Source organism: Anser brachyrhynchus, assembly GCF_964034855.1.
Source record: "Anser brachyrhynchus genome assembly, chromosome: Z".
Classification (NCBI taxonomy): domain Eukaryota; kingdom Metazoa; phylum Chordata; class Aves; order Anseriformes; family Anatidae; genus Anser; species Anser brachyrhynchus.
In genome coordinates, this window is record NC_137697.1 from 6,129,762 (window position 1) to 6,143,604 (window position 13,843).

Here is a 13,843-nt window from a genome sequence, read left to right on the forward strand (position 1 = left end):
TGCAGCAGCTGTCTACATTTATTGGAGCTGTGGGCTTCTACTGACTGTTTCCAAGCTCCGTGGAGAAAACTGGTGAGACAATTGGTTAATGGGGCCCAGTAGTACGGAGGTGGGATGTGATGACTGGATAATAAGTCCAGATAGTGCTTCTGCTACTGTCTGGTCGGGGAATTTGGAAATCCTTGAGCCAACAGCTGGTCTGAGTTACTCATCCAGAGAAGCTGTGCTTTGCTTCCTGCTGGTCTGCATGACGACCGTGATCATGCAAGTCTTACCACATCTTGGTAGTAAGTTTGGCCCAGTAGTAGTGAATTTCTGGATTTACTACTGTTTTGATGCAGATAATAGTACTGTGGATTTGTATTTGCTACAAGAATAATTATTTTTTGTATAATTTGTAATTACTTTACAAAAGTAATTATTGTACATTAGACAGTGATGGCTCAAGTGTTCAACAACGAGACTGCTCATCTAAGTAATAGCTCATTATCCTTCAGAGGGTGGTGTGTGCCTTGTGGTCTACCAGTACATCACTTCTTGCTCCACAAAGTGGACATGTTATGCTTTACAAAGGGGTCTGGCATTTCAAATCCTTTTTGCGCACCATTTCTTCAACATTTTTTCTAAACACTGAACTGTATTAAAATTGATGGACGTTGCACTTTTAATAAAGCTGAATAAAGCAGTATATGATTGCTCTTCATTTTTATTCAATTGACTAGAGACTGACAAGAACTACGCAGAATTTAGGCTACTAAAAAGCAGGAGGCTTATCTCTGTTTTTAGTGTGGACAATCAAATTGAATTGACTGTAGTTAAGAGGGTACAGCCAGGCTTATTCAAGCAGCTCGTAGATTGCAGGCATGTTTTCTATTGGGGTTGTTTTCTACTTTTCCATCCACTTTAGGACATTGAAGTAACCTGTGGGTGGGAAGGAACAGAAAATTTAGCTAAGAATGCACTTTACCTCAGATGAAACAAAATGGGAATTGAATTAGCGGGGTGGAAATCACCGCTGGAAGAAAAAAGGCATTCCCTGACTGTGCATCCTATTTGCAGCAGTGTAAACTTTTTTAGAGGATCTGGCATGAAAACAGCACTCTCACTCCATTGCTTAGCCTCAGGGTGAATGGCTGTGTAGGCCACAGACCGTTGAGTAACTTACCACAGGGGGGCATGAATTTGATTGTCCTTTTTAAACAGGCTGGTGGTGGCGGATAGAGTGAATAATGGCTATTTTTTGTTTTCCTTTGTTTCAAGCATGTTAATGGTGCACTCCACTGATGTACAGGGATGTGTGTGCGAATTTCATTTTGAGCTTGCAAAGATAACCTTGCATTCTGCACAGCCAAACACAGCTGTAGACCAGTGTCGCGTTTTTGAAACCTTTCCTCTGTTCTCTTTTTCTGAAGGGTTAGCAAGCAAAGTGCCTCTCCAGAGAGAGGGATCCATGGGAAGGGAGCTTTTTCCTTTGTGAAGGTTATCATTAGTGTTCGCTACTAAATTTAACAGGCTAATGTACCTGGGTGTGTTAAATGCAGCATTTTTCCCCTGTAAGAGCTAGTAATTGTATATAGGCAGGGCTGCTCTCCCAGTCCTGATTTCCATGCTGACTGCCTTGAATTTCTTAGTTTTTCATTAGTTTCTCTTAACTTAAGCTATGACCTTTACCAAAAAAACATGTTTTAAATGAAAAATCCAAAGTTCTAGAACAGTGGTTAAGGCTGCTGAGAGGAGAGAAAGCATTACAGCTAAAAGGAATAAAAGTTTCCAAGAAAGAGCTCCTTTCCATAAGGAAATATTTTTCCCCAGCATCTAAAAGTTCATTTTGGCAGTAGCAAAGAACCTGTAAGTTTTGATGTTGAGTTGTTTTTGATTTGTTTATTTTGTTCTGCTCTGTTTTTTATAAAAAATGTTTTAATCTGCCTGTTAGCAAAGACTAAAGAGAAAAATCCTATGATAGGAAGAGTGAAAGGAAGGTGAGGAGGCAATTGCTGGAGTTCCTTGGTGCATACTGAGGGAACCAGAGTTTATAACCAGCTACCAGGTGGATGACCATCCTTTGCAGACATAGCCTTTTGTTGTAGGTTTTTAAAAACTAAATCAGCTTCACTGTCCCAGCGAAGCAACTTTAAAGAGCCATGCCCTTAACTACTTCTGTTTCTTAGCCTTTGAAGATGCTGACAGTGCTGTGGATGATCGAGACAGTGACTATCGCAGCGAGACCAGTAACAGCATTCCTCCTCCGTACCACACCACTGCGCAGCCCAATGCCTCTGTGCACCAGTTCACTGTACCATCACGCCTGCAGCAACAAGGAGTCTTGCGGGAATCCTGTGCTGACTCCCTACAAAATTATGACCTGGATTATCGTGAGCATGTGGCCATCAGGTGAGTGAGGCCTTCTGGGCAGCTTTTCTTTTCCCATTACTCTTCCACAGCAGAACCTGAAGGTGCTGTGCTAGCAGAGGAGGGCAGCAGAATGGCTCTGAAAGGCTTTTGCTGGGAAGGTATGATATGTTTTGCTAACACTGGGACTTAATGTTAACCAGCAAAAACCTGTAAGACTCCTTAAGATTCCTTAACTTTTGAAGGCCAGGACACTTACTAATAGGTTGTTCTGGTGCCAGCGCTTGAGTGTGCTCACAAAGCCCTGTCTGGCACAGTTTATCCTATTAGGATATGCCCCTCTTTCTTGGGGCAGATGTGTTTTCTGTTTCAGATTAGCTCCCCTTCTTCTATTAGCTCTGCCAAAGCAGCATATTTAAGGAGAAAGTCTTAAACAGATTATTTTCCGTTATCATGCAACACTGTTGAATAGCGTGTTTTCCTTTGGGCTGCCTGAAAGATAAGTTTACTGGCTCTAAATTAGCTTTTTGACCCTAAATCAGTAGTTTCACAATTGTTCCAAAGTATTAAGCATAACAGAGTTAACTTACTAGGATCAACGGTTGTGAACTAAAGCTGGGAGCTATAAAAATGTAACAAAAACACTGTTTCAAAGAAAAGATGAGTTAAACGTAAGGGGAAAGCAGAAGAACTTGGATAGGGCTAGTAAACTCGATAAGAGTGGGGTTATGGAACAGGGCATGTTGCTGCCTCTGCCTCAGGTGTGGAAGAAAGGCAGCTTCTTAAATACTGCCAGAGCTGGAGGTGTAGGGCTTTATATGCATTGTAACTGATTTGTTCTAACTCATCACTCTTGGTAAGAATGTTCTTGTTTCCTCAAGCCTGAACCTGAACTCAGTTGCCTGAATATGGCTGAGGCTAAATTTAGACTTTTTTTTTCTTTAATGGTAAAAGCTGAAGTTTAATGGTAACACTTAAAGTTGTCACTGTTACTGGGATTTCATGCAAGTGAGCCAACAAAATGCATTTACTGCAGTATGACCTCATTCTTGGTGCTTTTTTCCTAGTCTGTTAAATACCTAATGTAAGCAAGGTAGTCCTTTTTCCATGCTATTGTATACCATTAGTTTATAGTAATAAAATTGTTGAAGATCTTGCTGACAGTCTGTGAAGATGAATTGAAGCTATTTTTTGTGGAAGAGCCAAGCGGAACAGTGGGTTGTGAACTTCTAGCCATATCTAGTGAATAAATGTGTTTGTAACATGACATTCCACGGAAAAGACTTCTGGTTTGAACTGTTGAAGAATACTAAGATGGAGTATGATTTTTTAATTTTTATTTCTTTAACGTATGGATATGAAAGAATCTAGACTGATAAAGTTTACTTAAAAACTAAGGGCTTTGTAGCCTGCTCCCTTTGAGGATTCCTGTTCCCCTGTGCATTTCCTACATGACTAGCAAGACTTTACTACATATTTAATCTTAAAAATAGGAAATGCAAATAAGCTTTCCAAAGAAGCTACATGGGATTCTCTTTTCTTATCAGAGAGGTGTTTCTAAGTAGAACTGGCTGGAAAAAAAAACACACACATTGGGCAATCTTAAATATTTTCAAAACTCAGTTGTATAGAGTATTGCAAAAACAAAATGTATTTATCTTTTGCTCTTAGCAACTTTGTGTGCCATGGACCAGGCAGATGCTTGAAGTTCCTGGCAGACTGCAGTTCATAATTGCTGAGGAAATGACAGCTTGTAGGAGGCTGTATAGGGCAGACCCAGAGGAACCAGACAAAGTTCAGCTAGAACCTGTCTTGAATTAGGTGAAATGCCAAAATGCTTCAACTGGAACTGGCTGTACTATCATCTGGTTTTTTTTTTTCCTAACAGCATTTGGGTTTGGCTGGAAGAATTTTGATCCTCTTTATCGGCTGTTAAGCATAATTGCATTCCCTTAATAGAAGGACGTGTTTCATTCCCCTCTCTCCAAAGGATAACAAATACTATTCTTTGCTCTGGGAGAGTGTTTTGCTCCCAACAGCCAGTCTGACTTCAAAATAGCAGTTTTCTTCTGCACAGATTTATTTATTTTTTAATTCAAGCACTAATTTTTCCTTGCAATGTTCATTTTGTGTAACCATGTGTCCTCCATGTCTCCCTGCTCTCGCCCTGTTTACTCCCAAGGCGATATGATAGCATAGATTCCACTGTGAGTGGCCGAACTGACCTAGAGTCCACATCTGAGTCTAGTCAAATGACAAGCCGCCAGTGCTCGCTAGAGAGCAGGCACTCTCTAGATCTGTCTGATAGGTGGGTTAACCTCTGTGCAGCCTGTGTGCTTGTCTCCTTGCTCTTGCTGCTGTGAAGTCGTCTTGTGGCACAGTTCAGCTGATTTTTGCTGTTTGCCTTGGCTGTGTTTCAGATCTGTGGTGGTCTAGTGCCGGGCTGATCTTGACATCCTTTTCCTCTCCTGGGTGTTGGACTTCTTGTCATTGGTCTCTTTCTAATAAAACAAATGTTTTGTAGAGTAGTAGAGGAACCTCTCCTGGGGGAAGGAGCTCATTTAGAAACAAAAATCATTTCTTGCCTAAATTAGTCAATTGTTGGTTCAGCATTTACAGGTAATGGCTCTTCATGCATTCACGTAGCTTCCGTTGCTTTCAGCTCAGACTTGGAAGGGCTTGATCCAGTAACTGTGGTGGCCCTGTGAGTCTTTTCAATTTCATTAGTTTTTTTAAGATAGTCATTCCCATTGTGAACTTAAAATTGCAAGCAAGAAGTGTAGGAAGTGTTCTAAACCGTGTGCAACAGGACTCATTTGAGGTAATGAGTATCTTTCCAATTAGTGCAAGTTAGCTAATACTGATGGAAATGAAGCAGTAAACCAGCAATAGTGAAAATGCAATGACCTGTTTTTCTTTCAGTGCTATCCCACCAGCATCCTACATTGGGGTGCCCAGGCAGCTCAGCCTGTGAAGGTGAAGACTTGGTGTATTAGCAGTATCCATACAAAGCCCATGTACCCTTTGCCCTTTCTCTTCTCTTGATCTGCTCTTAGAGTATCAGGTTGGGTGCACCTCCATGCTGCCTAGTTCCTGACAACTAATGACATGAGACAAAGTTGCTGTGCACCTTTTAGATGAGCATTTTGATTTTTTTGTACAGGAACTCTAGGAAGATTTAGACAAACACGAAGCTTTCTTGCTACTAGGTTTTGGGTTGGTGATCAACTGATATTTAATCCTTTTGATCCTGGGCTAGGAATTAATCCTGAAATCCCAAAGATCATGTATTTGGGTTTCTGGGAAGCTTCAGCTGGTTTGACAGCAAAACTAGATCCTTAAATCTGTTCTCTCACAATGAACAAAGTGGGTTGCTGGATCTGTTCAGATGCATTGCAAATGGGGCAGTACAGATCCTGAAAAGCTTCTCAGGCTGGCAGTGGGCTAGTATCGATCACCAATGGGTTGTTTTGCCTTCTGACTCAGTGGCATCCCCAGAGATCTTCATTTTGCTTTCGGAGGAGCCCCTTGAGGGGAGAAGATTGCTGTCAGTGCACATGTAGGCAGCAGGCTTGAGGGTAAGTTTCCTTGGTGGAGGACAGAAGATAATCAGCCTGTCTTCTACTTGTCCCAGGTTTCAGGGCTCAGATACCCAAAGAAATGGTCCATCCTTGCTCTGCACAGACTTCTGTCCACTTCTCCACCAGACCTCATGGCATCACAACCAGAGTAACTACAGCCGTGAGCTCAGTTGTCCCTAGCTGAGGTCAGGGGTCTGGTGCTGCGTCTGCCCACGCTGCAGGGCATCTGCAGAGGGAGTGCGTTACCTGCGGTGAGAGCACTCACAGCAAACAGGAGCGGTGGCATAACTTGAGCTCCTCATGTTGATGGTGTGTACAGTTCGTATTTTGTTCTGTCTCTTCTTCCTTGGAGTCCAGTCATTGCTGAGTCCCTGCACACATTCACTGCCCTTTAGCCACCCTTGGGAGAAACAAAGTGTCCTGTGGGCTTTATGAATACTGCTAATACTGCTAAATTGAAGTCTGCTGCCTAGAGTAACCGAAATGCATGCATAGCATAGTGGAATGGTGTGCGTGGGTGCAGTATCTTAAAGTAGTCCTGTTACTGTAATAACTGACTTTTTTAAAGCATGCCTAAAAAAGTAGCAGCAGAGTATTGGTACAGCTAAGGCCGCGTGCCCTCACTTGATCACAAAAAGCTGTTCTCTCTCAAACAGGCATTTCCAAATTCTGTGCAACTGTAACCGGTGGAATATCATAACCCATACTGCTTTTTTTTGACGGTTTGATTGAAGTTTAATGGTGGTAGATTGACAGGTTTTCAGTTTTGTAATGTCTGGATGTTTCTCATTTTAATTTTCTTTTATTTAATGCATGTTTTTCATTACTGTTTTTTTTCTGTCCTTTCTAAAGCTTTTTTTAAAAAAACTGTTGTTTTCCCCTTTCCTTTTTTTTTCTGTCTCTTGTCTTTTCCCTCCCACCCCTTTTATTTTTCATCTTAGACAAGGATCTCTAGCTAGGAATGACAGAGTCAGGATTATTCCATTTAATTCTGAAGATGGAGAAGAAGAACAAGAGAGTAACTATGAAGAGCTAGGAAAACTGCTAATAGAGGAGTTCTTAGAAAAGAGCCATAAGAATAGAAGTTGGCAGGAAGCAAACATAAAAAATATGCAAACTCTCTCAAAAAGGGAAAATTTCAATCACTGTGAAAGGTCAAGATGCTGCCAAAATGTGTGTGTGGAGTCAGGATCTGTAGATGTCCCTAGGTATCCTCAGGAGTATGATACAATAGATAGGAGAAGGAAAAAGAAACTGCGATACAGCAGTCTTGAAGAGAGTGAACAAATGAGCCTGCAAAGTAACGGAGGTCTGCACTTTCCAAGGGAGAAAAAAAATTATTTCAATGGTGTGGCAACTATTTCTGAACCTAATGATGATTTCCCAGTATATGGTAGGACTGGAAAATATACCAGCAGATCTGAAGATAAGGAAGGTTTGTCTGCTTATCCCATCCTGCGTCCATACAAAAATGGCTTAATGGTTAAAAGTGGTAAGTTGCCCAACAAACAGACAGTGAACCATGAGGGTTCACTTCACCTCAGTAATGGTGAAGAAATGAAACACATAGGGCTGCCAGATAATACTTTTGTGCCCCTGGATATCCTAGAGGAATTTGACAGCAGTGCTTCTGATGAGTTTCAGTACTCGCCCGTTTCAGATGAGGAAATGGAGGAACTCGCAATGCTTTCACAAACATGGTGTGATTCTGACATCAGCCATTTGAGAGACTTCACTGTTAATTACCCTGCAAATTCAGGGTCCCAGTTAAAGGCTAGCTGTAATAAAAAACACAGGACTAAAGGGAGCAAGCATGGTCATCCTATGCAAGACTTGACACTGTCTCCTGTTGAAGAACCCAGCGAGGAGTATGTAGACACGATGGATGAACTTCAGTGTCTGGTAGAAACAGTTTCAGAATACTTGGCTGAAAAGGAGGAAGAAATCAGCAAATTTGCTACATTGCCAGAGACAAGAAAAAATGCTGAGCGCATGTTACTGAAGCAGGATAATGCTGATAATTCAGTAGAAGCCAGGAAGTCTGCACAGACCAAACATCCTGCTGCGGAGGAGAGTACCAAGGGCAAATCTGAATCTCTTCCAGACTTGTCAGGTGTGAAGAATACTGTGAATTCCCTGTTCAGCTCTTTGACTGAAAAGGTGGGGTCAAGCACAAAGCAGCTCACAGCCTCTGTTGAAAAGCTTGTTTCTTCCACTCCAGAGAAGACAGAAACCAGAACCTCATCAGAAGGTGGAGTCTCAAATGTACTTCCTAGCAAGCCCAAAAGCGAGAGTTCATCTTCTGGAATGGCGGCAGATAGTAAAGCTGACACAAAGTTCTCCATTCACTCTTTGCTACCATCCCAGGTGAGTGGTGATAAAAGAGCCCCGAATGTAAACTCCAGCAAGCAAGAAACCACTCAGGTGGACAGTAAGTCTTCCACACCGCATCATCTCCAGCAATCACAGGAAACCACCACCAGCAGCCAGCAGAACCAGCATTCAGTTATGAATTCTGTTCTAGGCATGTTTAATCCTTTAAAGATCTTCTCTGAGAAGGAAGTGCCAAAACAAGAAGTCGTAAAAGAGGAGCACACTGAGGAGAAGAGCCATGCTGTGAAAGCCGATGAGGCAAACAGAAGTGAGAGATCGTCTGGACAGACGGCAGACAAGATCAGCGGTATGGTTCCCGAGGCACAGCTGAGTAAGACTAAAAGTGAGGCAGAGGTAAACACAAATAGCACTTCTGTGTCTTCAATCTTTGGCAGGCTCACAAACTCTGTCAGTTCCTTCAGTCTGAAAGCCAATTTAGATGGTCTCTTGGCTCCAAAGCAGCAGGATGTGCCACAGAAGCAGTCAGATTTGCATCATGTTACAGATCAGCCAGATGCCACCATAAAAGAGGGCACACATGCTGCCAGGGAGCAGCCTCCTGCAAATCACTTACGGGATCAGCATACTGCAGGTCATGGACTGGGAAAGAAGCAAAATAGAGCTAATGGGGAATTTCATTCAGAGCCTCAGGATCAGGGTACAGCACCTGAAAGCTTTTTCAGTCCACTCAAAAAGTCTTTCAGTCAGTTGTTACTTCCTTCTGCTGAACCAGGGCAGAAAGAAAATATGCCTGGGCTTTTTAAAGGCCATAAGTCTGAGGAAGATGTAAGACAAAACAGTTCATCAAGTGAAGAACGCTCATTTCCTTTTACCAGGAAACTTCCTTTTTTCAGTGCATTGGGTTTTTCAGACAAGGAAGAAAATACAAAGGAGAAAGGTGGCTTTATTCCTTCATTATTTAAATTTTCCTCTGCAGAAAATCTAGCAAATTCTAAGGACCAAACAAGTCATCAGAGTTCTAGTGACATTTCTTTGCCTGAAAACAGAAGCAGGAATTTAGAAAATGCCATTTCATTAAAATCTAGCTCTGTTCCAGATTTATCAGACCACAAGGAAGAACTTAAACAAACCAAAAACATGAATGAAGAAAAGTTATCTACTGCCCAGGAAAGCAGAAACAAACACCAGGAGAGCACCTCTATTACCTTTATGGTTGCAGGAGAGCAGCAGAGAACTAAGAATGCTCAGGAAGAACCTAGAAATTTAAAAGGAGGATTACCAAAAGGACTAAATGCGAACTTAAATGACAGTGTAGTTGAATCCATCCCTTCAGACAGAGGGCCAGAAGCTGCAAGTGCAGATGATACGCAGAAGAAGCACATGCCAGGTTTTCTTTCTGGATTTCTTCACATTTCTTCCAACGAAAACACTGCCAATAACCGTGAGTTGACTGTTAAGAATGAGAGTGATAGCCAGAAAAGCAGTTCTTCTGGTTTATTTTCTGGTTTATTTAAATTTGCTTCAAATGAAAATGTGGCTGAATGTAAGCAGGAGAAGGTGAAATCAAACTCTCTTGGCTTCATGAAGCTTTTTGATAGAAGTGAGGATTCTAACTTGGAGAGAAAATCCAGTGACTCAGGAATGACTTCTGATACCCAAAGCAGCACTGCAGAGAAGCAGGAAACTTCCAGCTTCTTTAAAAATCTGCTGCCCAAACCAAAGGAGAAACTGGATAATGTGAAAATGGTGGAATCTTCCAAAACTACTGACCACCTGCCCAGCACAAGAGTAAATAAGCCAGCTGAGCATTCTGTGCCCCCTGATGCTCTAAATCCTCAAGCCAAGGTACACGACTTATCTGGAAAGTCTGTAAAGAGTAGGCAAGTTGCTTATCAGGATGCAGAATCTAGAAGTTTTCCAACCTTTTTAAAGAAAGAGTCAAATGAATTTCTTAATTTGACTAATAAAAACCATAACCTTACAGAGCAATACTCAGCTTATCAGGAAACAAGAAGTCATTCTAGCTTTGAATGGGAATATGAAGTGGGGGAACTTGTTGACGCTCGAGAAATAGCCCTGCCAGTTTACTACGTATTAAACCAGAACTCTGTTCTGCCGCCTCAGTTAATGGACTGGCCTGAAAATGACATGGTAGTGAATCTCTGTAAAAAGGATGGAAATGCAAATGTGATGGATTGGCAGACTAATGCCAATTTTGATGGACAAAGTTTGGATTTAAGTGTGATGTCATATGAGTCATTTGACCAATTAACGTTTCAAGATTTTTGTTCAGAAGAAAATGACGCGTGGACTGCTAATTCTCTCAATGAAAGTTACAGTAACTTTCCGCCTTTTGAGAGAGATGGCAGTTACTCGTTAGAAGAGCTGCCAATGGATTTAAGCTACTCCTCTGGCTGTGATGGAACTATGTGGACCCTAATTGACCAAGAGACTTTAAGTATGGATGAGAACTTTATGTACTCATCCTATAGCCAGGACTATCAGGAGTGGCTGATGCTGCTTGAGCAGGGTGTATGGTGGCCATCAGAAGATGGAGATTGTGGATACTACATGTACAGTGACAGCCAGTATGTGTATTCATTGCTCACTGATCCCACTGGGCAGTACGTTTATGTGTGTGCTCCGGAGACTTATTCCTACCCAGAGTGCTGGGATTATAATGTTCAGATGGGTTCCATTCCAAGAGCTGTGCTGGAAGACAACACAATTGCTGTTTGTGGTTTTAAGGTCCCTCTTGGCAATGAAGATGAGCTATTTTGGTTTGCTGAAGAGGAGTGTTTAGATGATTATTCAACAAATAAACCTCTGGATTTGTCAGTAGCTTTGCAGAGGAGTGATCAGTTAATGAACATGAATTTGGAGACATTTTCACAGATGTTTGAAGAGTCCATTTATTATCAGAGAGAGCAGCCACTAGACTTCTCGGGTTATAAACTTCAAAAACTCAAAGTCGATTTTAGACCTGAAAAGGAAACCCAGAACTATTCCGAGGAATCTTCGGTAACCCTTGATCTTAGAATACATTCCAGAGGGGCTCATGATAAATCGCTGAGTAAGGAAGCCCACACCAAGGAACTGGATAAGGCTGTCCCTGTGACAACTGCTGGGGGCGGATCATCAGGATTCTTTGGTTTCCATCTGTTTCAATCTACTCCTAAAGCTGAAGAAACTGTGGCAACTACTGAACGAGTAACAGAAGTAAAAAAGACTGAAGAAGATAAGAAAATGCCAGTGAACAAAGTTACCTCTCTATTTTCTGCGTTGGGTGGATTGATTGGAAAGTCTTCAGGTCCTGACTCGGAGACATCAGAAGATTCTTCCTTGAAGAGAGCAGACAAGTGGTCAAAATCATCGGAAGATAAAACTGATGTTTTATCACTTGTACCAAATAAAAAATTAGATGAGGCACAGGCAGGGCAAAAGTTTCCTGTTACATCACAACTGAGAAGAAATACTTCGTCAGATCTTAGTTTGGAGGCTGCTAGAAATGAAAAGCTGGAATTAAACCAGAATGAAAACATCCGTGTTAAAAAAGCAGGATTAACAAAATCTCCTCCTCAACTGAGCCAAACTGCTCCAGATGGCAGGCCCGTAAGAGCAGAGGGACCTGCTAAAGCAATGCCAGCTTCCAGGCATCTCGAACGACATGTGAGTATTAATGAACCCAGTCAGCCACAGCCAAATCAGAGCCACCCAGCCCCTGAGCCCGAGGAAACATTATTTAAAAGTGCTCTGAAACTGTTCAGCCTTGGGGAAGATTCTTCTGGAAGTTCAAATGCTAACAAAACCCAAACTTCTGGATTTTTTGACTTCTTCAAAACACAAGTAAGTAAAGCACCACAGCCATCACCAGATCTGGAAAAATGTCAAAATGATAAACCAGAAAAGGTGATACATCCAGAACACAAGGAAGCCTCCAGCATCTCATCCTTGTTTGGATCCATTGGAGATCTCTTCAAAGTGGAAGCTGTGTCTTCTCAGCCAACACCAAGCGCTGCAACTCTGCCAAAAACCAGTAGTAGAACTGTGGCTGAATCAAGACAAAAAACTGGAAAGTCTGGTGGTCCTCAGAGTGTTAGTATGCCATGTCTGTCCTCCACTCCTAAGGAAGGGGTGAGAACGGAAGGCACAGACAGGCAGATCTCTCCTAGCCCTGGGGTGCAAAAGGAACATCTGAGCAGAAAAGCTGAGGAGGAGTCTTCTGAGGGTAAGAAAGTGCCTTCTGGAATTGCTTCACAGAAGCCACTGCTTGTAGGTCCCAATATAAGCCAGTCGAATCAGTCAGCTGTGCAACAGAGCAGTGTACCCACAGACAGACCAAAGCAACAAGGAGGAAATCGTTCAGGTGGCACAACTAATCAGACAAAACCAAGGCCAGATCAAATCCCTAAAGAATCAGGTTTCAGTTTCCCATTCAGCTTTTCTGATATCACTGCTCCAAAGCCACAGCCAGCCGGTAGGAGCATATTCTCCTTCTTCACTGGATCAGACGAACCAAAGCCTTCAGCACCCGCTCCTGCTCCTGCTAGCGCAAAGCAGCAAGAAACAGAGGGGCTGTTTCATCTGCCCTCCTTCTTTTCCAGCGGTCCAACTGCTGACAAGAACGTACCTCAAAAAAGTACTAGCTTTAGCTTCTTCAATTTGACATCCTTTTTGGATGAAAAGCCACAAACTACTCCAGGACAGGAGGTTAATACAAAACCAGCTAAACCAGTGAACTCTAAGCCATATATGACCCAAAGTATTTCCAATGATTCTGGTATCAAAGTTTCCAGTTGTGCCAGCCAGCAAGATGCAGACAATAAAAAAGAAGTTGATGATATTATTGCAGTAGTGACTGGCAAACAAACGTTTAATAAAGTCACCATGAGAGAAAACAAGTCAGAAATGCTGGCAGTGAAAAATGCAGAAAGTGTTGCCGAGGTAGTTGAAGAGAGTGACTTAAAAAAGCCTCCTCAGACTGATGACACCACTGGAATCAGTTTGGATGCTTCTGGTCCTTGCCCTCAGACTCCCAATGTGCAGGAGCATTTTCAGGATGAGCAGACTGTTTCCTTAGGGGCAGAAGATGATGCTCTGGGTAGCACAGGGAAGACGGACAGTGAATTTCCTATTGATAAAGAAGAGCCATATTCTTCAAAAGAACAAGCTTCTGAAAATAAAGATTATAGTACAGACTTAGATGGTAAAATGGATTCAATGATTACAAATGACTCAAATATTGCAAGTGACATAAAAAATGAAGTAGCCTCTGAAGAAGTATGTGCACAACATGAGTTGCCGGAACATAAATTACCCAGACAAACTCCTGGTGACAGGTTACAACAGGCACAAGAGTTACACTTTATTTCTAAAACGCCCGAGCCATCTAATTTGCAAAACAAACCTAAAGAATCTGAGGGTGATAAATCGGTACTGGATTCTTCAGTTGAAATGTTTTCAAGCTTCATGACAAAAATGAAACCTCCTAAAACGTTGTCTGGTTTCTTTTCTCAACCGCAAGCTCCTGCACCTCCTACTGCACAGAAGAAAAGCTCCTCTTTCTTTGGTTTCTCATC

The 13,843-nt window shown here is 42.1% G+C and overlaps 1 protein-coding gene across 5 annotated transcripts in view; it reads left to right on the forward strand.

Annotated features, from left to right (window-relative positions):
- Positions 1–13,843, forward strand: part of UNC13B (unc-13 homolog B) — a 212,801-nt gene that overhangs the window by 62,546 nt on the left and 136,412 nt on the right. For 3 of the 5 annotated variants that reach the window (XM_080573395.1, XM_080573397.1, XM_080573396.1), the window contains exons 8-9: positions 2,169–2,391; positions 4,532–4,657. In XM_080573395.1, the coding sequence (XP_080429521.1) occupies positions 2,169–2,391; positions 4,532–4,657 (349 nt within the window). The remainder of the gene's footprint in view (positions 1–2,168; positions 2,392–4,531; positions 4,658–13,843) is intronic. The other 2 variants (XM_080573398.1, XM_080573399.1) reach the window with 1 other exon arrangement.